Source organism: Pagrus pagrus (genome assembly GCF_965226575.1).
Source record: "Pagrus pagrus genome assembly, chromosome: 12".
NCBI lineage: Eukaryota > Metazoa > Chordata > Actinopteri > Spariformes > Sparidae > Pagrus > Pagrus pagrus.
The window spans coordinates 3,137,061-3,161,491 of record NC_140196.1 but is presented as its reverse complement, the minus strand read 5'-3'; the positions used below and the strand labels follow the sequence as shown (position 1 = coordinate 3,161,491).

At 41.7% G+C, this 24,431-nt stretch overlaps 4 protein-coding genes across 6 annotated transcripts; 2 read left to right on the top strand and 2 right to left on the bottom strand.

The window, feature by feature from the left end:
* Nucleotides 1–1,737: 1,737 nt before the first annotated feature.
* On the bottom strand, nucleotides 1,738–12,271 carry LOC311266029 (uncharacterized protein; the record flags this gene model as incomplete). The annotated part of the gene is given in 4 exon segments (XM_084368215.1): nucleotides 1,738–3,784; nucleotides 9,548–9,775; nucleotides 10,560–12,226; nucleotides 12,229–12,271. Coding segments are annotated over 4 exon segments (3,648 nt in total). The 3' UTR covers nucleotides 1,738–2,074.
* Nucleotides 4,664–7,722, bottom strand: LOC311266907 (E3 ubiquitin/ISG15 ligase TRIM25-like). Of its 3 annotated transcripts, none has more exons than XM_084369581.1 (2): nucleotides 6,826–7,722; nucleotides 4,664–4,836 (listed from the first exon to the last, which is right to left on the bottom strand). In XM_084369581.1, the coding sequence occupies exons 1-2, from the start codon at nucleotides 7,624–7,626 to the stop codon at nucleotides 4,684–4,686; spliced, it is 954 nt and encodes a 317-aa protein (XP_084225707.1). In that variant the 5' UTR covers nucleotides 7,627–7,722; the 3' UTR covers nucleotides 4,664–4,683. The 3 variants fall into 3 exon arrangements, with proteins under 3 accessions (XP_084225707.1, XP_084225708.1, XP_084225706.1); XM_084369582.1 differs by lacking the exon at nucleotides 4,664–4,836 and adding an exon at nucleotides 5,301–5,858 and having other exon boundaries at nucleotides 7,257–7,722; XM_084369580.1 differs by lacking the exon at nucleotides 4,664–4,836 and having other exon boundaries at nucleotides 5,301–7,722.
* A 4,662-nt stretch (nucleotides 12,272–16,933) lies between the features above and the next one.
* LOC311266445 (E3 ubiquitin/ISG15 ligase TRIM25-like) lies at nucleotides 16,934–19,981 on the top strand. The gene is made up of 2 exons (XM_084368815.1): nucleotides 16,934–17,007; nucleotides 17,370–19,981. The coding sequence occupies exon 2, from the start codon at nucleotides 17,404–17,406 to the stop codon at nucleotides 19,069–19,071; it is 1,668 nt and encodes a 555-aa protein (XP_084224941.1). The 5' UTR covers nucleotides 16,934–17,007; nucleotides 17,370–17,403; the 3' UTR covers nucleotides 19,072–19,981.
* Nucleotides 19,982–21,547: 1,566 nt separating this feature from the next.
* On the top strand, nucleotides 21,548–24,374 carry LOC311266440 (tripartite motif-containing protein 16-like). Its single transcript, XM_084368810.1, has 2 exons — nucleotides 21,548–21,628; nucleotides 22,003–24,374. Exon 2 carries the CDS (start codon nucleotides 22,037–22,039, stop codon nucleotides 23,717–23,719), a length of 1,683 nt encoding a protein of 560 aa, XP_084224936.1. The 5' UTR covers nucleotides 21,548–21,628; nucleotides 22,003–22,036; the 3' UTR covers nucleotides 23,720–24,374.
* The last annotated feature ends 57 nt before the right edge of the window (nucleotides 24,375–24,431 follow it).

Here is a 24,431-nt window from a genome sequence, read left to right as displayed (position 1 = left end):
TAGTCTTTGTCAAATCATGGTTGTTGTTGTTGTTGTTGTATCCAACCTAGATCTTCTTTGTCTTTCAAACTCTAACGACCGTCATTAACTGGATTGATGCCACTGACGACAGCTCGACTGTTAGTATGAATGAGTCTTTTCACATTTACACCCCTGAACCAGTTTCCCTCCTTTATGGATGCAAACGCTGCATTCAGCCCCAACAACTGTGACTACGCCCTGAACTGTTTGTGCAAGATTGCAGGTAACGAGGAGCTGAACACACAACTCTCCAACAGCAGACTGCAATACAGGATCATCTGGACTCTGGACTTACAGAGGTCCATGATATATGACACATTTATAAAGTTTCTGATCATCTTAACAACATGCAGACAAAGTGAGAGGAGCTGCTTTAACCTCCACTACATCTCTGGTTAGCAGGATGACGGCGCCCTCTTGTGTCCTGCATCAGTTTTCACAGTTCACTTGTTAACCTGTTGTGATGTTCACTGCAGGAAGACATGTAGAAACTTCACTGAGCCTTTGGCAATAATTTATTCATTTGACGATTTTCTGACGGCTGCAGCTCTGAACATGAACTGTGAACTTTGTGGTGTTTGGGGAGGAAAAGTGCCTCAGTTATACTCTCATATTAGTGCCACATGTTCTCCATCAGCTCTGTGTGAGACCCTGGAATGAAGACGACAAGAAAAGACTTTGTTGGTGTTTGTTTATTCACCATGTAAAGCTTCAGTTTGTTCACACGTCCCATCACTAAAGTCTGTTCAATGATTCCCTTCACCTACACAGTCAATTTGTTAGACCATAATCTCAGCTATGTACAAAAAAATGATGAATACACTCGTCATTGATTGTGATAATTATAACTACCTTTATAATACCCCATATTTGTAGGTGATTTTTCAAAACAAAAAAAGCATGTAGTCAGCGAAGCAAATAAATGTATATGTAATTATTGATTTCTTTAGACTCATGCAGTGGAAGAGAAACAACAACATGCAAACACATCAGTACAAACAATTCAACACACATTTAGAACACAGACACGTTTGTTTAACAAGTTTGTTGAATGTGCTAACATGGTGTTTTTTTTACCAGGACAGGCCTCAGTGTGAAGCTCTGCCTACACTGAGGGCAGCTGTGGTCTTTCCTCTCATCCTCTTTGACCCAGTAGCTTTGAATACAGTTCATGCAGTAGCTGTGTCCACAGGGAATAGCCTCCAGATCCTTCAGCAAATCCAAACAGATGGAACAGCAGAATTTTGTTCGGTCTAGTTGAACTCCTTTCTGCGCCATTTCACCTCTCAGTGTCAATGATTGCCTGAGTTTGAGTTCCCGAGAAACAAATCAAGTTTGAGCTCTGATGTAAATAACTGGTGCTTCTGCAGTGAATGAGGCTCGTCAGCTCTTTCACTTCCTGGATACACCCTCATTTAAAGTGCTTGTTAACCTGCTGTGATGTTCACTGCAGGAAGACATGTAGAAACTTCACTGAGCCTTTGGCAATAATTTATTCATTTGATGATTTTCTGACGGCTGCAGCTCTGAACATGAACTGTGAACTTTGCGTTGTGTGAGGAGGAAAAGTGCCTCAGTTATACTCTCATATTAGTGTCACATGTTCTCCATCAGCTCTGTGTGAGACCCTGGAATGAAGACGACAAGAAAAGACTTTGTTCATGTTTGTTTATTCACTATGTAAAGCTTCAGTTTGTTCAAACATCTCATCAGTAAAGTCTGTTCAATGACTCTTGTTCTATGATTTCACTTCATCCACACAATCAGTTTGTTTGAATCTCAGCAACGTACAAGAAAATAATAAATGATCTTCCTCATATATTATTGAATTTGTGTGGTGATTGGAACGACAGCTTTTGTTCTGCCAAACAAATAAATGTAAATGTGATTATAGATGAATTTAAAAATGTACACAGTGGATGTCAAAGTACCGCCATCATGTTTGATTGACAGGTGAAGACACCACACAACAATCAGCCACAAACATGAAGACAGAATAAGTTTAAGAGTTAAAACTCAGAATTTAACTCACTGTCCCTTAAATGACTTTTGTCTATTTGAGTTTACTGAACTCAGCACTGTCTCCAAAAGCGTAATAAAAACGTAGTCCAGCATAGAGAGGCTGAGTGAATGTGGTCTGGACTCTGTGGAGGAGAGTGATGGTTTCAGAGATGCTGTAGAAGGACAGAATACCTGCACTGTGATCCAGGTACACTCCAACTCTAGAGGACAGACGACCTGACACAGCAGTTTTGACTTTCTTGTGATAAAAGTTATAACTGTCTTCGTCACAATCTAATGACCAAGATTTGTCATTTTGTCCAAATCCACTCACTTTCCCTGCTCTGCTGATATTCTTGTATGCGACTGCTACTTCAACATTTCTCCCTCTCCACTCCACCTCCCAGTAACAACGTCCAGTCAGACTCTCTCTACTCAGGACCTGACAAAAGTAAGTGAATCTGTCTGGGTGACTAGAATTAGACTGTTGTTGACTGATGTTTGTTACTTTTCTGTTCCCCTCAGATAATAACAGCCATGTGTTTGCTGTGTTTGGATCCAGTGTGATTTCACATGAATATTTTAAGAATCCAGCTCTGGTCCTGGGATCTGGTTGTGGCAGTAAAACATCCACTTGAGTCACTATCAGTGAGATGTTTGTCCATGTCTCTCTCAAGACGTCCTGTAGTTTGTCTCTGACCTCTGACACAGCTGCTGTCACATCCTCAAAGTATCTCAGAGGACAGATATTGATGCTGGATGAGTGTGTAGACTCACTGAGTGCTGACAGTGAGGGGTAGTTGTGTAGAAACTGGTTGTGATCCTCTGTGTGTGAGAGCTTCTTCAGCTCAGCGTCTTTCCTCTTCAGCTCAGCGATCTCCTGCTCCAGCTTCTCCTGAAGCTCTTTGACTCCACTCACTTCAGTTTCCTGCTGGGATCTGACCTGCTGCTTCACATCAGAGCGTCTTTTCTTCATGAGACGGATCAGCTCGTTGAAGATCTTCTCACTGTGCTCCACTGCCTTATCAGCAGAGCTGTTGATGGCCTCCACCTTCTGTTGAAGCACCTTCACATCTTCCTCTCTGTCCTGGATTCTCTGCTGGATGTTTTGTCGACTCACCTCCAGCTCTCTCTGCCTCTCAGTCCTCTCTGCTGCAGCTGACACTGTGTCGTGACCTTTATGTTCGTCCACAGAGCAGAGATAACAGATACACTGCTGATCAGTACGGCAGAACATCTTCATCACCTCATCGTGACGAGAGCAGATGTTCTCCTGGAGCGTCTCTGATGGCTCCACCAGCTTGTGTTTCTTTAAAGGAACTGCTTCATAATGAGACTGGAGGTGTTTATCACAGTAAGAGGCCGGACAGGATAAACAGGACTTGACAGCTCTCCGTTTCCTCCCAGTGCAGACATCACAGACCACATCTTCAGGTCCAGCATAGCAGAGATCAGCAGGAGCAGCTTGGAGTCCAGTCTTCTTCAGCTCCTCCACTAAATCTGCTAACATGGTGTTTTTCACCAGGACAGGCCTCGGTGTGAAGCTCTGCCTACACTGAGGGCAGCTGTGGATTTTCTTCTCATCCTCTTTGTCCCAGTAGCTTTGAATACAGTTCATGCAGTAGCTGTGTCCACAGGGAATAGTCACCGGATCCTTCAGTAGATCCGAACAGATGGAACAGCAGAACTTTATTTGGTCCAGTTGAACTCCTTTCTGCGCCATTTCACCTCCGAGTGTCAACGACTGTCTGAGATTCACTTCCTGATAAATGAAACTAGTCTGAGCTCTGATCTGAACAACATGAGCTTCTGCAGTGAATGAGGCTCGTCAGCTCCTTCACTTCCTGGTTACACCCTCATTTAAAGTGCAGATCTGAAGGGGAGGGAACAAGTTTTCACAATCAGCTCATTTGTTCTCCTAAAATATAGTTTTATTAAAGTTTTTCATGGTTACAATGATTCTAAGACATCAGATGAAAATGTTAAACTCAGAATATAATCTGGATTAAAAGGTGTATTTTAACGTGAGATGCATTCAAACAAAGAAATCAAATAACTTTCTTGTTCCGTCTCTGAGCCCACAACATGAATGCATCGGATCATTTGACTCTGCAGTTCAGGTGGAGACTGTCATGATGACTGGATGAATCTGGGAAATCTACACTTTTATACATATATGTTGAGTTTTGTCACAATGAGCCAACGTTAGCAGTTACGTTCTGATCACACCAGAGACGTTAAGTCTTAATGATGAGTGTCAGTACAGTTATTCACACAGAAACACACTGTAGTGAAGCTGAACCGTACAACTGGCAGCAGAAACTGAAATTAGAGAAGAATTGCTCTTAAAAAGTGTCAAACACTGAAGATTACTGACCTTACAATAAGAGCATAGTCCAGCTGAAACAAGTGAACCCACCAATTCATCTGTTTGTAGCAAAAACATAAGAAATGTTGCTGTGATACATTTTAATGAAGAAATTATCCAGTTTGTATTTTTAAATTCAGAAAGAAAGAAAGAAAAAAATATATATATATACAAGAGAGAAAGAAAGACATTAAAACATTAACTCAGCAAGCGACAACATAGTCCTTTAGATGCTAATGTGTTAGAACATCTGCTCTGTTTGGTGTCCACTGGTTCAATACAGTCCTTGATCTTTAAAACAAAGTGGATGGAGCCATCATTCTTATTTGTAGGAAGTAAAAAAAATAGGAGTTTAATTTCCCTGACAGCAATGTATTTATGTCCAGCATGAAGTCTCCGTCCTGCTTCCAAACTTTAAGAGGATCTGCAGATTCCACTTGCACATACTGTGAAGAAAAGGCAACGTTTAATGTCTCAAAAACAAGATGGTTACAATCAATCACAGGCAAAGTTCTTCATAAATCTTTAATCTTTGTCAAATCATGGTTGTTGTTGTTGTTCTATCCAACCTAGATTGTCTTTGTCTTTAAAACTCTAACGACCGTCATTAACTGGATTGATGCCACTGACGACAGCTCGACTGTTAGTATGAATCAGTCTTTTCACATTTACACCCCTGAACCAGTTTCCCTCCTTTATGGATGCAAACGCTGTATTCAGCCTCAACAACTGTGACTACGCCCTGAACTGTTTGTGCAAGATTGCAGGTAACGAGGAGCTGAACACACAACTCTCCAACAGCAGACTGCAATACAGCATCATCTGGACTCTGGACTTACAGAGGTCCATGATATATGACACATTTATAAAGTTTCTGATCATCTTAATAGCATGCAGACAAAGTGAGAGGAGCTGCTTTAACCTCCACTACATCTCTGGTTAGCAGGATGACAGCGCCCTCTTGTGTCCCGCATCAGTTTTCACAGTTCACTTGTTAACCTGCTGTGATGTTCACTGCAGGAAGACATGTAGAAACTTCACTGAGCCTTTGGCAGCTTCAAACAACATCAGTAAAGACACATTTAAATATATGTGACATCACACTGTGTCAGTTTGTTCACAGGAGTCACAGCCTGTAACACTGATGCTGCATTCAGGTCACACGGGAAAGATGGGAGAGAAGAGATTCACCTTTACAAATATTCTTCACATCAGCTCTCAGGTTGTAAATAGTATTTAGGAATGTGACATTTGAGGCTTTTTAAGTTCTCTGACTTCTAGAATTATGATTCAACAACATGGAAATACTTGAAACCAAATGTGAAGAATAATTTATTCATGTGATGATTTTCTGACGGCTTCAGCTCTGAACATGAACTGTGAACTTTGTGGTGTTTGAGGAGGAAAAGTGCCTCAGTTATACTCTCATATTAGTGTCACATGTTCTCCATCAGCTCTGTGTGAGACCCTGGAATGAAGACGACAAGAAAAGACTTTGTTGGTGTTTGCTTATTCACCATGTAAAGCTTCAGTTTGTTCACACGTCCCATCAGTAAAGTCTGTTCAATGACTCTTGTTCAATGATTTCACTTCATCCACACAATCAGTTTGCTTGAATCTCAGCTACGTACAAGAAAATAATAAATGATCTTCCTCATATATTATTGAATTTGTGTGATGATTGGAACAACGACAGCTTTTGTTCTGCCAAACAAATAAATGTAAATGTGATTATAGATGAATTTAAACATGTACAAAGTGATGAGAACTAAATATGTAGGATAAATGAAGCTCTGCTGCTTTCTCTCTTTAGACTCATGCAGTGGAAGAGAAACAACAACATCAGTACAAATATTCAACACACATTTAGAGCACAGACAAGTTTATATCTTCATGCAGACAAATGTCAGTTGAGCTGAACAAAAGTCATCATGAGCAGTGAGAGCCTCCATGGTTAAACAGACACAGGAAGGAGCGCCACCTAAAGACACTCAAACATTTACACAACAACAGACGAGAAGATGTCAAAGTACCGCCCATCATGTTTGATTGACAGGTGAAGACACCACACAACAATCAGCCACAAACATGAAGACAGAATAAGTTTAAGAGTTAAAACTCAGAATTTAACTCACTGTCCCTTAAATGACTTCTGTCTATTTGAGTTGACTGAACTCAGCTGTGGTGTCAGAACAACAAACCCAAACTCCAGCATAGAGAGGCTGAGTGAATGTGGTCTGGACTCTGTGGAGGAGAGTGATGGTTTCAGAGACGCTGTAGAAGGACAGAATACCTGCACTGTGATCCAGGTACACTCCAACTCTGGAGGACCGAGGACCTGAGACGGGAGTTTGGACATTGTTGTGATAAAAGTCATATCTGCTATCGAAACAATCTAACATCCAAGATTTGTCATTTCGTCCAAATCTACTCACTTTCCCTGCTCTGCTGATATTCTTGTATGCGACTGCGACATGAATATTTGTCCCTCTCCACTTCACCTCCCAGTAACAACGTCCAGTCAGACTCTCTCTACTCAGGACCTGATACCAGTCGGTGAATCTGTCTGGGTGACTAGAATAAGACTGTGGTTGAAACATGTTTGTTACTTTTCTGTTCCCCTCAGATAATAACAGATCACTGTTTGCTGTGTTTGGATCCAGTGTGAGTTCACGTGAATATCTTAAGAAGTCAGCTCTGGCCTTTGGCTCTGGTTGTGACAGTAAAACATCCACTTTAGTAACTGTCGGTGAGATGTTTGTCCATGTCTCTCTCAGGACGTTCTCCTGGAGCTTCTCTGACGGCTCCACCAGCTTGTGTTTCTTGAATGTAGGGGACTCAAAGTGAGGCTGAAGATGTTTCTTACAATAAGAGGCCAAACAGAACAAACAGGACTTGACAGCCTTCAGTTTCCTCTCAGTGCAGACATCACAGGCCACATCTTCAGGTCCAGCATAGCAGAGATCAGCAGGAGCAGCTTGGAGTCCAGTCTTCTTCAGCTCCTCCACTAAATCTGCTAACATGCTGTTTTTCACCAGGACAGGCCTCGGTGTGAAGCTCTGCCTACACTGAGGGCAGCTGTGGGTTTTCTTCTCATCCTCTGTGTCCCAGTAGCTTTGAATACAGTTCATGCAGTAGCTGTGTCCACAGGGAATAGCCACCGGATCCTTCAGTAGATCCAAACAGATGGAACAGCAGAACTTTGCTCGGTCCAGCTGATTGTTTTGTTGAGCCATTTCACCTCAGAGTGTTGACGACTGTCTGAGATTAACTTTCTGATAACTGAAACTAGTCTGAGCTCTGATCTGAACAACATGAGCTTCTGCAGTGATGGCTCGTCGGCTCCTTCACTTCCTGGCCGCCCGTTCAATTTTCGAATTTCGACGGAAGCCGCAACAAGCCAGACAGAGCAGATCGCGCCGACAGGAAGTCACAGCAGACACAGGAACGGTACAGAGCATCCGGGCAATTTTCAAAATAAAACACCCTGTGTAGACTCCTGATTGTGTAAAAACGAAAAATGACCAGATCAACATAATCTGAGCAAGTCAACAAAATCGTGCAGGCAAAAGGCTCGGTTCTGAAACGTTCCCGCTGGGTTCTCTTAATACATTCATGGTATGATGCCGTGCGGAGGGCGGAACGAAACCTGTAGCAGACGTGACGTCATAGAGCAGCTTCCGGTGGATTCACAGCGCGTCACTCGTGTAGAGGAGGAGCACAACAAGTTTGCTATTTATGTTCTAGTTCAGAACATGGTGCCTTATCTTGTGTTGGTAATTGTCATTTTTGTGCTGGTTTTTAGTTTAACCATTAGTGAGGTAGCTGTTATATTTCCTGACATGAGCTGTTTTATCCCTTATTGAGACTGAATTATTTGTTATTGTTACAACTTTCAATAAAGTTATTAAAAATAATAATGATAATAATAAATTATCCCCTATTGAAATGCCCACTGCTGCATAAACTATGTTATTACACCAATTTTAATTTACTTCAAGCATGTGTTTCTGCATTATAGTTTTTAAATGTAAGTGTTTCATAATGGTGCATATTGGACACACTGACACTGACATTATCGTCCAATAAATCAGTCGACTCTACTGTTTTGCACAATGTTCATCGTGTGTCCTTCAAGGAATTTAGATGGTAAAAAATTCCAAGGGGTCATGTAACTTAAATTGACTCTGCTTGCATTGTATTGTGCCTGAATGAACTCAGTCCACTGCATTCGAGTTAAAGGTGTATTTGCTCATTACTTTAATACAGTTATAAATATACAATTGTAGTAGGGAGAGAAGGAATATAACTGGATAAAATGGAATTGTAGAATTTGAAATGTCACAGTTATAGTTAAGGCGTCCTGTAACAATGTCCTTTGGGAGATGTACATAGGTGTGTCAGGGCAGGGTGGTGCTCCATCCCCCCTGTTAAAAATTAACAAATCACCTACTGGTTACACCCTCATTTAAAGTGCAGATCTGAAGGGGGGGGAACAAGGAATTATAGTGACAGGGAAGAGCTGCTGTGTTCCAGAGCAGGGAGAAGACGGAGGAAGAAAGAGTCTCCATGGGTGTGATCAGGACGACCCTCTTCTGTGGACGCGCTGCCATCTTGAGGCTGTTCACTCTCATCAGGGCCATGATTTAGTTTTCAAATAAAGTACAACTCAAGATAAGATTACTGACATGGATGATGTTTTGCAACAAAGTCAGTTTAATTCAAAAGATCCCACAACCCTCAACCAGCTTTATAAAACATCAAAACTAATAGCAAATGTCTGTGTGAGCAGAAAGAAAGAAACTGACACAGATATTAGTGATAAATCTTGGGAAACCATTTTGTTTTCTCTTTGTTAAGTTTATTTGTTGTTTCAAATAATGAAAGTTAAATGTACAGATTTTTCCAAAGATGTGATGCAGTCACATCCTGCTGCGTTCAGAGATGAAGAAGTGACTCATTTATTTGTTTAAATGCATCTCACATTAAATCAAACACAAACTTGGGAATCCTCAGAATGTAAATATAGAAAAAGGCATCGGAATATGAAAATCTCTCCTGGAGCTTCTCTGATGGCTCCGCCAGCTTGTGTTTTTCATAGGCAGGAGATTCAAAGTGAGGCTGAAGATGTTTCTCACAGAAAGAGATCAGACAGACCTGACAGGACTTGACAGCTCTCAGTTTCCTCCCAGTGCAGACATCACAGGCCACTGTGTCCCAGTAGCTTTGAATACAGTTCATGCAGTAGCTGTGTGCAAAGGGAATAGTCACCGGATCCTTCAGTAGATCCAGACGCATCGAACATAAGATGGTTTCCTCGTCCAGTTGAACTCCTTTCTGCGCCATTTCACCTCTCAGTGTCAATGACTGCCTGAGTTTGAGTTCCTGAGAAACAAATCAAGTTTGAGCTTTGATCTAAATAACTGGTGCTTCTGCAGTGAATGGGGCTCGTCAGCTCTTTCACTTCCTGGTTACACCCTCATTTAAAGTGCAGATCTGAAGGGGAGGGAACAAGGAGATATACAGTAGTGACAGAGTGGAGCTGCTGTGTTTGAGAGCAGAAAGGAGCGGCAGTGGTTATCAAGGGTTCAAGGTTCAACTTTATTGCCATTATATAACACAGGATTGCCCAGTAACATACAGTGGTTGCCCTCTCCACTCTCACACACACAGAAACTCATTAAACAGATATTCAAATGGCTAAAGACTGGCTGTGGATGGTTAAAGCATTAGTTGTGTTTAACGTCACTACCTATACAGTAGGAAAAGGGCAGAAAACCTCAAGATGGCAACGTGAGAAAACCCCAAATGCACTAAATCAATATCTATATCTTACATGCATACAATCATCATCATTTGGGAATGATATGAATTAAACAATGAAGTTTCAGGATAATGTGCATTGTGATTCATATGAACCGAGGATTCACACTGTGAGCGTTTACCTTCAGGGAGGTGCTTTAAACAAGCAAGAACCACCTAACATGTCAACAGTAAGTCCTTTTTTACCAAATACAACTTGAATGCTGAGTGTGAAGCCTACAAAGAACTTCACAAACAGTATCTCCCATTTCCAAGAGTTAAAACTCAGAATTTAACTCACTGTCCCTTAAATGACTTCTGTCTATTTAAGTTTACGGAACTCAACTGTGGTGTCGGAACAATAAACCCGAACTCCGGCATGTATGTGTGAATGAGTGAATGTGGTCTGGACTCTGTGGAGGAGAGTGATGGTTTCAGAGACGCTGTAGAAGGACAGAATACCTGCACTGTGATCCAGGTACACTCCAACTCTGGAGGACCGAGGACCTAAGACGGGAGTTTGGACTTTGTTGTGATAAAAGTTATAACTGTCATTGACACAATCTAATGACCAAGATTTGTCATTTCGTCCAAATTCACTCACTTTCCCTGCTCTGCTGATATTCTTGTATGCGACTGCCACTTCAACTCCTGTTCCTCTCCACTCCACCTCCCAGTAACAACGTCCAGTCAGACTCTCTCTACTCAGGACCTGACAACAGTAAGTGAATCTGTCTGGGTGACTAAAATAAGACTGTGGTTGTCTGATGTTTGCTACTTTCCTGTTCCCCTCAGATAATAAAAGCCATGTGTTTGCTGTGTTTGGATCCAGTGTGATTTCAAGTGAACATCTTAAGAGTCCAGCTCTGGTCTTTGGCTCTGGTTGTGGGTTTGACAGTAAAACATCCACTTCAGTCACTGTCAGTGAGATGTTTGTCCATGTCTCTATCAGGATGTCCTGTAGTTTGTCTCTGACCTCTGACACAGCTGCTGTCACATCCTCAAAGTACTTCAGAGGACGGATATTGATGCTGGATGAGTGTGTAGACTCACTGAGTGCTGACAGTGAGGGGTAGTTGTGTAGAAACTGGTTGTGATCCTCTGTGTGTGAGAGCTTCTTCAGCTCAGCGTCTTTCCTCTTCAGCTCAGTGATCTCCTGCTCCAGCTTCTCCTGAAGCTCTTTGACTCCACTCACTTCAGTTTCCTGCTGGGATCTGACCTGCTGCTTCACATCAAAGCATATTTTATCTAAGAGATGGATCAGCTCGGTGAAGATCTTCTCACTGTGCTCCACTGCTTTATCAGCAGAGCCGTTGATGGCCTCCACCTCCTGTTGAAGCACCTTCACATCTTCCTCTCTGTCCTGGATTCTCTGCTGGATGTTTTGTCGACTCACCTCCAGCTCTCTCTGCCTCTCAGTCCTCTCTGCTGCAGCTGACACTGTGTCGTGACCTTTATGTTCGTCCACAGAGCAGAGATCACAGATACACTGCTGATCAGTACGGCAGAACATCTTCATCACCTCATCATGACGAGAGCAGATGTTCTCCTGGAGCTTCTCTGACGGCTCCACCAGCTTGTGTTTCTTTAAAGGAGCTGCTTTATAATGAGGCTGGAGGTGTTTCTCACAGTAAGAGGCTGGACAGGATAAACAGGACTTAACAGCTCTCAGTTTCCTCCCAGTGCAGACATCACAGGCCACATCTTCAGGTCCAGCATAGCAGAGATCAGCAGGAGCAGCTTGGGGTCCAGTCTTCTTCAGCTCCTCCACTAAGTCTGCTAACATGGTGTTTTTCACCAGGACAGGCCTCGGTGTGAAGCTCTTCCTACACTGAGGGCAGCTGTGGGTTTTCTTCTCATCCTCTTTATCCCAGTAGCTTTGAATACAGTTCATGCAGTAGCTGTGTCCACAGGGAATAGTCACCGGATCCTTCAGTAGATCCAAACAGATGGAACAGCAGAACTTTGTTCGGTTCAGTTGAACTCCTTTCTGCGCCATTTCACCTCCGAGTGTCAACGACTGTCTGAGATTCACTTCCTGATAACTGAAACTAGTCTGAGCTCTGATCTGAACAACATGAGCTTCTGCAGTGAATGAGGCTTGTCAGCTCCTTCACTTCCTGGTTACACCCTCATTTAAAGTGCAGATCTGAAGGGGAGGGAACAAGGAGATATAGTGACAGAGTGGAGCTGCTGTGTTTGAGAGCAGGAAGAAGAGGGAGAAAGAAAGAAAGAAAGAAAGAAAGAAAGGAAAAAAAGGAAGAAAGAAAGAAAGAAACAAACAAACAAAAAAAGGGTCTTCATGGGTGATCAGGTTGACCGTCTTCTGTGGACACGCTGCCATCTTTAGGCTGTTCACTCTCATCAGGGCCATGATTTAGTTTTCAAATAAAGTCCAAGTCAAGATAAGATTACTGACATGGATGATGTTTTGCAACAAAGTCAGTTCAATTAAAAAGATCCCACAACCCTAAACCAGCTTTGAAAACCATCAAAACTCATAGCAAATGTGGATGGAGCCATCATTCCTATTGTCAGGAAGTCAAAAAAAAAAAATGAGTTACATTTCCCTGACAGCAATGTATTTATCTCCAGCATGAAGTCGCCTTCCTGCATGCAAACTTCAAGAGCATCTGCAGATTCCACAAGAAAAGGCAACGTTTAATGTATCAAAAACACGATGTTTACAATCAATTACCGGCAAAGTTGTTCATAAATCTTTAGTCTTTGTCAAATCATGGTTGTTGTTGTTGTTGCTGTTCTATCCAACTTAGGTCTTCTTTGTCTTCTCTGTCTCTAACGACCATCATTAACTGGATTGATGCCACTGACGACAGCTCGACTGTTAGTATGAATCAGTCTTTTCACATTTACACCCCTGAACCAGTTTCCCTCCTTTATGGATGCAAACGCTGTATTCAGCCCCAACAACTGTGACTACGCCCTGAACTGTTTGTGCAAGATTGCAGGTAACGAGGAGCTGAACACACAACTCTCCAACAGCAGACTGCAATACAGCATCATCTGGACTCTGGACTTACAGAGGTCCATGATATATGACACATTTATAAAGTTTCTGATCATCTTAATAACATGCAGACAAAGTGAGAGGAGCTGCTTTAACCTCCACTACATCTCTGGTTAGCAGGATGACGGCGCCCTTTTGTGTCCTGCATCAGTTTTCACAGTTCACTTATTTACCTGTTGTGATGTTCACTGCAGGAAGACATGTAGAAACTTCACTGAGCCTTTGGCAGCTTCAAACAACATCAGTAAAGACACATTTATAGGTTATTTAAAGCAACAAGTGACAGAAAACTCGAGAAAAGCTTATTTCTCTGTGACAAAGCTGTTTTAGTTACACAAACTGGCTGACAAAAGCTGTTCTGCTCTGAACTTTGTGATGTTTCAGGAGGAAAACTGTCCTGTTTTTAATATTTCATATTATTATTTGTTGGCCAGCTTCACTCCACTCTGTGCACATATATTCTTGTTTCCTCCCCCCTCACTGATTTCTATGTGCAGATGGGTGTGACCAACATGTAACACAGCAGGAGCTGACGAGCCTCTTCCAGTGAATATCAGTAAATGATCAGCAACTAAAGAAACTCAGGTTTTGTTTCAGTTCTCAGAAAGTGAAACTTACAGTTCAGTACCACGCAGAGGGGAGGGTCTGAACACTGTTGATGTGGTTAAAAACAATATACATTCAAAAGTAACACTCATGGGATTGACTATCGTCACAGAATGGTTTAAAACTATAAAATCACTGGTTATTTTACTGTCTATTTGAGTCTTTATAGTTGTCATCTGTGATCTACGGTGTGGTCTTGATCTGATGGACTGAGATCGATTGCTCCTGTCTTCCCCGTGTATCTGCTGCATGTTGTCAAAGTTCTGAACATCTTCTGATCGCTGCTGCGACTCTTTCTCTCCCTTCTCAGGTTTGTTGTGGGTCTTTAACAGAGTCGACGAGGCAGTTACAGTTTGCTAACGTGTCAACACAATGTTAACGTGACGTTTTTAATAAGTTAGAGTTCAATGTAGTTGAGAGTGACGGAAATAAAAGTGCGTGAAACCAGCTCGTTACCTGAACCTGACCTGTACCTGCGCCGCCATTTTGTGTCAATGTACACACACGGAAATGTGTTTTTCACTGTTGACATTGTGACATTTTAATGGGCTAAATCTTTCTTGACAGTTAACTGAGTGAAAGTAAATACTGTAAGTAAGTACATTTACTCGAGTACTGTACTTAAGTACAATTTTAAGGTACTTTATTTGAGTATTTCCATTTTCTGGCACTTTATTCTTCCACTCCTACATTTTGGAGGCAAATATTGTAAAGTCACTACATTAATTTGATAACTTTAGTTACTAGTTAATTTTTTGGATTACATGCTGCATCAGAGCTTAATCAGTGAATGTTTGAATTAACTTGTTTTATTGACAGATAAAAAAAATAAATGAAAAAAAACTACTAACTTTTTTTTCGCCAGAAAATTACTTTTGATACTAAAGTAAATTAAATATCAGATACTTGCAGACTTTGAATCACGTTCTATTTGTATTTTAATATGATATCTTTACTTTTACTCAAGTATGACCTTCGAGTCGGGGTCGACCGACGTGGCTTTTTCAGGGAGGATACTGATTATTAGAAATCAAGGAGGCTGACAACTGATACATGGGACCAATATTCATTTGCAGTAAAAACTATCTCAACATTTCGAACAACCAGCGATGGAATAAACTTAAGTAAAATTTTGAGGTACTTTTACTTGAGTATTTCCATTTCCTGGTACTTTACAGTTCCTGACCACGTTATTTGACACATTTAATTACTTTGCATATTCATATTATTTAGTGTTCATAGGCTTTTATTTGTGACATATAACCAATCAGATGTTGTTATAGACGGGACATTGTGTGAATTAGTTTATTATATCTGCAATCTGACAGAATATCAGCCTTGATAATCAGCCCACCCCAACTTTCGATCAACTATCCTGACTTGTAACGTTATTGTCTATGTATGTTAGCCTGCTCTCCAATTTCCTGTAAATATCTTTATTCGTAAATTATTGTACTTTTGAATGAAATAAATAAATAGATGAGACTTCACCGTATCACTCTCATGACCTCTATTTTTAGGGGCATCACGCTCTCCAACTACCACTGAGAGGTGAACTGGCGCAGAGAGGACTTCAGCTGGACCGAGAAACCTTCTCTTGTTCGATCAGTCTTGGTCTGCTGGAGGACACAGCGTCTGTTCCCTGTGGACACAGAGACTGTATTAAAACCCACTGTTATCTCTGCTCTGTGGATGAACATAAAGGCCACGACACAATGGCAGCTGCAGCAGAGAGGACTGAGAGGCAGAGAGAGCTGGAGGTGAGCCGACAAAACCTCCAAGACAGAGAGGAAGATTTGATGGTCCTTCAGCAGGAGTTGGACGCCATCTCACTGACTGAAACTCGAGTGGATGTTTTACTGGCACATCAAGAGCCCAGTACCAGAGCAGACTTCTTAAAATATTCACATAAAGTCGCACTGGATCCAAACACCGTAAACACACAGCTGTTATTGTCTGAGGGGGACAGAAAAGCAACTTTAATGAGGGACGAACAGTCTTATTCTAGTCACCCAGATAGATTCATTCGATGGCGGCAGGTCCTGAGCAGAGAGAGTCTGACTGGACGTTGTTACTGGGAGGTGGAGTGGAGCAGGAAAAGAGTTATAATGGCAGTCACATACAAGAATATCAGCAGAGCAGGCTCCATGAACGAGTGCGCACTTGGATTTAATGACAAGTCTTGGGCGTTAGAGTGTAACTGCAGTAATAGTTATAAATTCAGACACAACGGCATCAAAACTCCCGTCTCAGGTCCTCTGTCCTTCAGAATAGGAGTGTACCTGGATCACAGTGCAGGTATTCTGTCCTTCTACAGCGTCTCTGAAACCATCACTCTCCTCCACAGAGTCCAGACCACATTCACTCAGCCTCTCTATGCTGGACTGTGGTTTAGTGGTTATAATGGAGCCACTGCTGAGTTCTGTGAGCTGAAGTAGATGAGAGATGCTAATAAAGGAAGCTGGGAGGTTTTTCTTTCAGCTTGGGTTTCTATCAGATCTTTTTTCAAACTAACTAGACACATAAATACTTGTTTTTAAAGAACGTGTTTAAATCTGCAGATGTCACAGCTGTTGTGGTCAGAGAGTATTTGACTGTTTTCATTAAGGGAGGAATAAAAAGCTGCAGCTTCAACCTACACATGTTTCAGACTGCAGAAATCGTTCTGTTGTGTTATTTTGTTGTATTGTTTCTTGCCTTATTGTCTGCATCAGTGATTGCAGTCATAACTAACATCTCTGTAAATGTGTTGTTTCTTACATATCCACCAATGTAGGACCTAAGACAACAAAAATTTTGCATGTAAATTCCTACATCAAGAAAAGTACAGAGGTGTAATAAGTAAAATATATGTATTATAATAAAAACAGAAATGTTTGCTTTATATTTTATTTGTTATCTTCGATCTACAAACAGGTCTGAATCTGAAAGCCTGAGATCGATTGCTTCTGCCGCCTAGTCCCGCCCTACTCAGCTATGATTGGCTAGTATTACAGTGCTCTGATTGGCTCGCCCCATGCTCTCAGTTTAGTGTCCAATCACAAGGACGCATAGAGACTACTAGCCAATCACAGCACAGTAGGGTGGGACAAGGCGGAACAACACAGAAAATCGCGGCATACTTAACTCCTCGCTGAGGAAACATCTCTACACTCCTGTGAGACTTTGTCGACATTTTCAGGTATGTTGTAGAGAAACCGCGTTAACTTGAATGTAAGAACTTGCTAACATGTTAAAGAGTGTTAAGACAAGGTTAGTGTTACGTTGCGAGGACGTTTTTAGTAGAGTATGTGTACGTTTACTGAAATGTTACCGAGTGTAGCCGCCATTTTGTGCCGGCTGAAGTTTGTTTTTGGAGAGTTAAAGCTAGTCTTTGCATTGAAAGTAAAATGTATATTATCTGGTGAATACTGTGAATGTTTTTGTAACTTGAGTGGAGTACTTTCTACTCATCCTGTCTTTATTTGTACATTATGTAAGTGAGTATTCTTGTAAATAGTTTGACAGAGTTCTTTAATCTCATGGGTATTTCTCATTTTTCAGGCGAGCAACACTCTCAGACACAGTGAGAGGTGAAATGGCGCAGAAAGGAGTTCAGGTGGATCAAGAAGCAATTTCCTGTTCGATCTGTTTGGATCTACTGAAGGATCCGGTGACTATTCCCTGTGGACACAGCTACTGCATGAACTGTATTAAAACCCACTGGGACAGAGAGGATGAGAAGAAAACCCACAGCTGCCCTCAGTGTAGGCAGAGCTTCACACCAAGGCCTGTTGTGGTGAAAAACACCATGTTAGCATTTTTGGTGGAGGAGCTGAAGAAGACTGGACTCCAAGCTGCTCCTGCTGATCTCTGCTATGCTGGACCTGAAGATGTGGCCTGTGATGTCTGCACTGTGAGGAAACGGAAAGCCCTCAACTCCTGTCTGCAGTGTGTGGCCTCTTACTGTGAGAAACACCTCCAGCCACATCATGATGTACCTCCGTTAAAGAAACACAAGCTGGTGGAGCCCTACAAGAAGCTCCAGGAGAACATCTGCTCTCGTCATGATGAGGTGATGAAGATGTTCTGCCGTACTGACCAGCAGTGTATCTGTTATCTCTGCCCTGTGGACGAACATAAAGGCCACGACACAGTGTCAGCTGCAGCAGAGAGGACTGAGAGGCAGAGAGAGCTGGAGGTGAGTCGACAAAACATCCAGCAGAGAATCCAGGACAGAGAGGAAGATGTGAAGGTGCTTCAACAGGAGGTGGAGGCCATCAATGGCTCTGCTGATAAAGCAGTGGAGCACAGTGAGAAGATCTTCACCAAGCTGATCCATCTCATGAAGAAAAGACGCTCTGATGTGAAGCAGCAGGTCAGATCCCAGCAGGAAACTGAAGTGAGTCGAGTCAAAGAGCTTCAGGAGAAGCTGGAGCAGGAGATCACTGAGCTGAAGAGGAAAGACGCTGAGCTGAAGAAGCTCTCACACACAGAGGATCAAAACCAGTTTCTACACAACTACCCCTCACTGTCAGCACTCAGTGAGTCTACACACTCATCCAGCATCAATATCCGTCCTCTGAGATACTTTGAGGCTGTGACAGCAGCTGTGTCAGAGGTCAGAGACAAACTACAGGACGTCCTGAGAGAGACATGGACAAACATCTCACTGACAGTGACTGAAGTGGATGTTTTACTGTCACAACCAGAGAACATGACCAGAGCTGGACTCTTAAGATATTCACGTGAAATCACACTGGATACAAACACAGCACACACACAGCTGTTATTATCTGAGGGGAACAGAAAAGCAACATACATCAGTCAACCACAGTCTTATTCTAGTCACCGAGACAGATTCGCTGGCTGTTATCCTCAGGTCCTGAGTAGAGAGAGTCTGACTGGACGTTGTTACTGGGAGGTGGAGTGGAGAGGGAGAGGAGGTGAAGTAGCAGTCGCATACAAGAATATCAGGAGAGCAGGGAGTGAATCTTTGTTTGGACGAAATGAGAAATCTTGGTCATTAAATTGTTACAATGACAGTTGTAACTTTAATCACAACAATGTCCAAACTCCCGTCTCAGGTCCTCGGTCCTCCAGAGTTGGAGTGTACCTGGATCACAGTGCAGGTATTCTGTCCTTCTACAGCGTCTCTGAAACCATCACTCTCCTCCACAGAGTCCAGACCACATTCACTCAGCCTCTCTATGCTGGAGTTTTTGTTTATTATGAATCCACTGCTGAGTTCAGTAAAATCAAATAGACAGAAGTCATTTAAGGGACAGTGAGTTAAATTCTGAGTTTTAACTCTTAAACTTATTCTGTCTTCATGTTTGTGGCTGATTGTTGTGTGGTGTCTTCACCTGTCAATCAAACATGATGGGCGGTACTTTGACATCTTCTCATCTGTTGTTGTGTAAATGTTTGAGTTTCTTTAGGTGGCGCTCCTTCCTGTGTCTGTTTAACCATGGAGGCTCTCACTGCTCATGATGACTTTTGTTCAGCTCAACTGACATTTGTCTGCATGAAGATATAAACTTGTCTGTGCTCTATTGAGAAACATGATTAGGAGCCCAGATGATTTTTGTGCAAGAGATCACAAGCTAAAGACGGTAAGAAAGCAGTGGTTTAATCGCAGAAACATGTATTTTTATGTCAAATTTAGATTTAAAGTAATTAGTAAGGATTATTATCCTGATTCTGTGACAACATGAAGATATAAAAGGATCTACACAGGGACAGACGTGGCGCTAACGACTCCAGACTCCATTTGCAGAAACAGAAATGTTATCGTCGTCAAACACACTGAATTCAAACTCTACAGGAGCAAAATAAGATTCACCAAAATTACCTTGTTTTTTTCTTTCAACTATTCCATCAATTACCAACTCTGGTTTGGTCAAAATGAACCCTTAATTCAGTGTTTGTAATGGAATGCATAGTCACCTCACCTTTACTGGCTATGCTATTTTTTATTTTTATTTTTTTTTTAAGTGAAGTGAACCTTTTGTTTTGCACTCTCAAATCCTTTATACAACTAAAGCAGACATACAATTTGCACAGATGTACATTTTCCTAGTTTTATTATTGTAATAACTTTTTTGTCTTGTACACATATATTGTGTCTTATATTGGTATGTTCTGCTTCAAAAAATAAATATTTTTTTAACTCATCCAAGCCTGAGTGTGTTTGAATGTCATCCAAGTTTGTCAACGCAGGAAAGTCACTTTATACAAAAGCACAGGTATGTTGCATTTTCTGCGTTATCCCAAGTAAGGACATACTGACAGGCACAGCTACATTTTGGAGGTTTATCAGTGTTTAACTTTGTTTTGTTAAGGTGTCACTAGGCTGTCCTCCCCTACCCCTGAAAACACTGTATGTTAAGTGTGATGAAGCTGGAATATGAATGTAAGTGTGAATGGCTGTATATGGCCCATTGAGTCTGGAATGTGACCTTTTCTTATGCACACTGACTTAAGTGCTTATAAAACCTCTAAGCAATTACAAGTGCAAATGGCTGGAATGTGACATTTCCAGACACACATTCACTTAAATGTTTTTACCTGGCTCTACAATATGATTACTGTACTACCCAAGCCTTTCCAGTAGGGGTGGGGGAAAAAATCGATTCACATAAGAATCACGATTCTAAATCAATTCATAAACTTCAAAAATCGATTTTTTTAATTTTATTTATTTATTTATTCTATTTTGAAAAATCACACAAAACACCAATTTGTGTTATTTGTGTACAGTTTATATTTCTAACTTCTGGGAGAAAAAGGCAGCTGGCCTAAGCTTTTATTTAGGCAATTTTATTTATGCAAGTTATTTCTTGTACAGTAAGTAAGTTTTTATTTGTTTGGCATGAATAAATGTTACCTTTTTTTAATGTTTGCATTTGTGTGATTACATCATTGGAATCAGTTTGTTTAAAAATCACATTATTTATACAAACTGTATTGTTTTGATGCCATAATTTGCCTTAACACACTGCACTGTATCAATTTTTGAATCGAGAATCGATTCTGAATCAAATCGTGACCCTAAGAATCGGAATCGAATCGAATCATGAGACACCCAAAGATTCACACCCCTACTTTCCAGTCTCCCTTCCTCCATGCATGTAAATTGTGTCCTTCAGCCTAGTGAGAGCAAAACGTTCACATTCTGTATGACTTTTTTAAATGCATCTAACAATAAAATACACTTTGTGCTCAAATTCACATTCCTAAATAATATAGTTTCATTATATTTTCTTACATTATTGGAGTTTCATTTTTTGCAGCAGTTATTAGTATTTCGTGTAGGATAATTGTACAGGAATTGTAGTTATTGTAATCAATCAAAAAAAGTTAAAAACGATTTGCTTAAGTTAAACTGATTTGCTTGACAACTCAGTAACGTTGAAAACGAGGGAGCCATCTCCAAACCCTCTGAAACCATAAAATCGTTTTTCTAAACAGTTTTTAAATTGTTAAAATGCTAAAAACGTGTAAATGTTAAAATGTTTGCTTTATATTTTATTTGTTATCTTCGATCTACAAACAGGTCTGGATCTGAAAGCCTGAGATCGATTGCTTCTGCCGCCTAGTCCCGCCCTACTCAGCTATGATTGGATAGTATTACAGTGCTCTGATCAGCTCGCCCCATGCTCTCAGTTTAGTGTCCAATCACAAGGACGCATAGAGACTACCAGCCAATCACAGCACAGTAGGGTGGGACAAGACGGAACAACACAGAAATTCGCGGCATACTAAAATCCTCGCTGAGGAAACATCTCTACACTGCTGTGAGACTTTGTCGACATTTTCAGGTATGTTGTGGAGAAACAGCGTTAACTTGAATGTAAGAACTTGCTAACATGTTAAAGAGTGTTAAGACGAGGTTAGTGTTACATTGTGAGGACGTTTTTTGTCGAGACTAGTAGAGTATGTGTACGTTTACCTTAAGCTGTTACCGAGTGTAGCCGCCATTTTGTGCCGGCTGAAGTTTGTTTTTGGAGAGTTTAAGCTAGTTTTTGCATTGAAAGTAAAAATTATATTATCTGGTGAATACTGTGAATGTTTTTGTAACTTGAGTGGAGTACTTTCTACTCATCCTGTCTTTATTTGTACATTATGTAAGTGAGTATTCTTGTAAATAGTTTGACAGAGTTCTTTAATCTCATGGGTATTTCTCATTTTTCAGGAGAGCAACACTCTCAGACACAGTGAGAGGTGAAATGGCGGAGAAAGGAGTTCAGGTGGATCAAGAAGCAATTTCCTGTTCGATCTGTTTGGATCTACTGAAGGATCCGGTGACTATTCCCTGTGGACACAGCTACTGCATGAACTGTATTAAAACCCACTGGGACAGAGAGGATGAGAAGAAAACCCACAGCTGCCCTCAGTGTAGGCAGAGCTTCACACCAAGGCCTGTTGTGGTGAAAAACACCATGTTAGCATTTTTGGTGGAGGAACTGAAGAAGACTAGACTCCAAGCTGCTCCTGCTGATCTCTGTTATGCTGGACCTGAAGATGTGGCCTGTGATGTCTGCACTGTGAGGAAACGGAAAGCCCTCAACTCCTGTCTGCAGTGTGTGGCCTCTTACTGTGAGAAACACCTCCAGCCACATCATGATGTACCTCCGTTAAAGAAACACAAGCTGGTGGAGCCCTACAAGAAGCTCCAGGAGAACATCTGCTCTCGTCATGATGAGGTGATGAAGATGTTCTGCCGTACTGATCAGCAGTGTATCTGTTATCTCTGCTCTGTGGATGAACATAAAGGCCACGACACAGTGTCAGCTGCAGCAGAGAGGACTGAGAGGCAGAGAAAGCTCAGAGTGAGTCAACAAAACCTCCAACAGAGAATCCAGGACAGAGAGGAAGATGTGAAGGTGCTTCAACAGGAGGTGGAGGCCATCAATGGCTCTGCTGATAAAGCAGTGGAGCACAGTGAGAAGATCTTCACCGAGCTGATCCGTCTCATGGAGAAAAGACACTCTGGTGTGAAGCAGCAGGTCAGATCCCAGCAGGAAACTGAAGTGAGTCGAGTCAAAGAGCTTCAGGAGAAGCTGGAGCAGGAGATCACTGAGCTGAAGAGGAAAGACGCTGAGCTGAAGAAGCTCTCACACACAGAGGATCACAACCAGTTTCTACACAACTGCCCCTCACTGTCAGCACTCAGTGAGTCTACACTCCCTTCCAGCATCAATCTCCATACCCTGAGCTACTTTGAGGATATGACAGCAGCTGTGTCAGAAGTCAGCGATGTAATACAGGACGTTCTGTGTGATAAATGGTCAAACATCTCATTGGCACTGGCTGACGTGGATGTTTTACTGCCACATGAGCCTGAGACCAGAGCTGGATTCTTAAAATATTCACATGAAATCACCATGGATCCAAACACAGCACACACAGATTTGTTATTATCTGAGGGGAACAGAAAAGCAACATTAATGAGTGAAGAACAGTACGTTCAGATTCCTTTTCACCCGGATAGATTCACTGCCTGGTGGCAGGTCCTGAGTAGAGAGAGTCTGACTGGTCGTAGTTACTGGGAGGTGGAGTGGAAAGCGGGGGCAATTTATATAGCTGTCGCATACAAAAGTATCGGCAGAGAAGGGCGGTGGGACGCATGTTTTCTTGGATACAATGAAAAATCTTGGGCGTTAAGATGCGACAGTCACAGTTATAAATTTCATCACAACAATGTCAAAACTGCCGTCTCAGGTCCTCCGTCCTCCAGAGTTGGAGTGTACCTGAATCACGGTGCAGGTATTCTGTCCTTCTACAGCGTCTCCTCTGACACCATGACTCTCCTCCACAGAGTCCAGACCGTATTCTCTCGACCTCTCTACGCTGGACTCTGCTTCTGTTCTACTTATTACGACACTGCTGAATTCTGTAAACTCACATAGACAGAACAGCTTTTTGAACTGTGAGCTACATGGAGCTGCTGCTCTTCATTTAGCGGGAGCTGTAAGAATCATTTTATAGTGCTGCCCTCTCCTGGCAGGCAGTGTCTCCGCATAGAGGTGGCTTTGTTTTCAGTTTTGGGCCTCTTGAGGTTGCTGTAGCTGCTGGTTAGAGTTGTTGAGTTGAAGCTGCAAAGTATCAAACTGCCAGCAGTTTGTTTCCACTGAGCATCAGGTGTACTGTATACACCTTTGAGTATGATCAAGCATGTTGTTTAATGTTCAGCATGTGAAATCCAATAGATTGTCTTGAGGTATTTGTATGATATTTCTCTTCCACTCCAAAGAGAGAAAGCAGCAGACCTTCCTGTATTGTAGATATGTTGGTTTACCACTTTGTACATTTGTGAAGAAATCTGTACATATTCTTTTTTCTTTCTCACAGATCAAATGTTTTACAATTTGACAGACAATGTGGTTCTATGAGGTATCATTAAAACTGTAATAAACTTGATCATAATCAATAAGATAATCATTTTCTCGTCCATGGTTGAGATTGTGGTAAAAGGAAAAACATTGATCACGTGGTTGAAGTGAAATCATTGTACACGAGTTGGAATTTTACGGTCTATATGATGAATAAAACTTTAAAAAATGACCCAAATATTTTCTCCTTGTCTTAAACCAGAGTCTTGTATAAAGCTGACCAGCAAAT

Bases quoted from the DNA above. Each gene is read 5' to 3' on its own strand.
- LOC311266907 (XM_084369580.1), bottom strand. From the start codon at position 7,626: ATGGCTCAACAAAACAATCAGCTGGACCGAGCAAAGTTCTGCTGTTCC.
- LOC311266445 (XM_084368815.1), top strand. From the start codon at position 17,404: ATGGCGCAGAAAGGAGTTCAGGTGGATCAAGAAGCAATTTCCTGTTCG.
- LOC311266440 (XM_084368810.1), top strand. From the start codon at position 22,037: ATGGCGGAGAAAGGAGTTCAGGTGGATCAAGAAGCAATTTCCTGTTCG.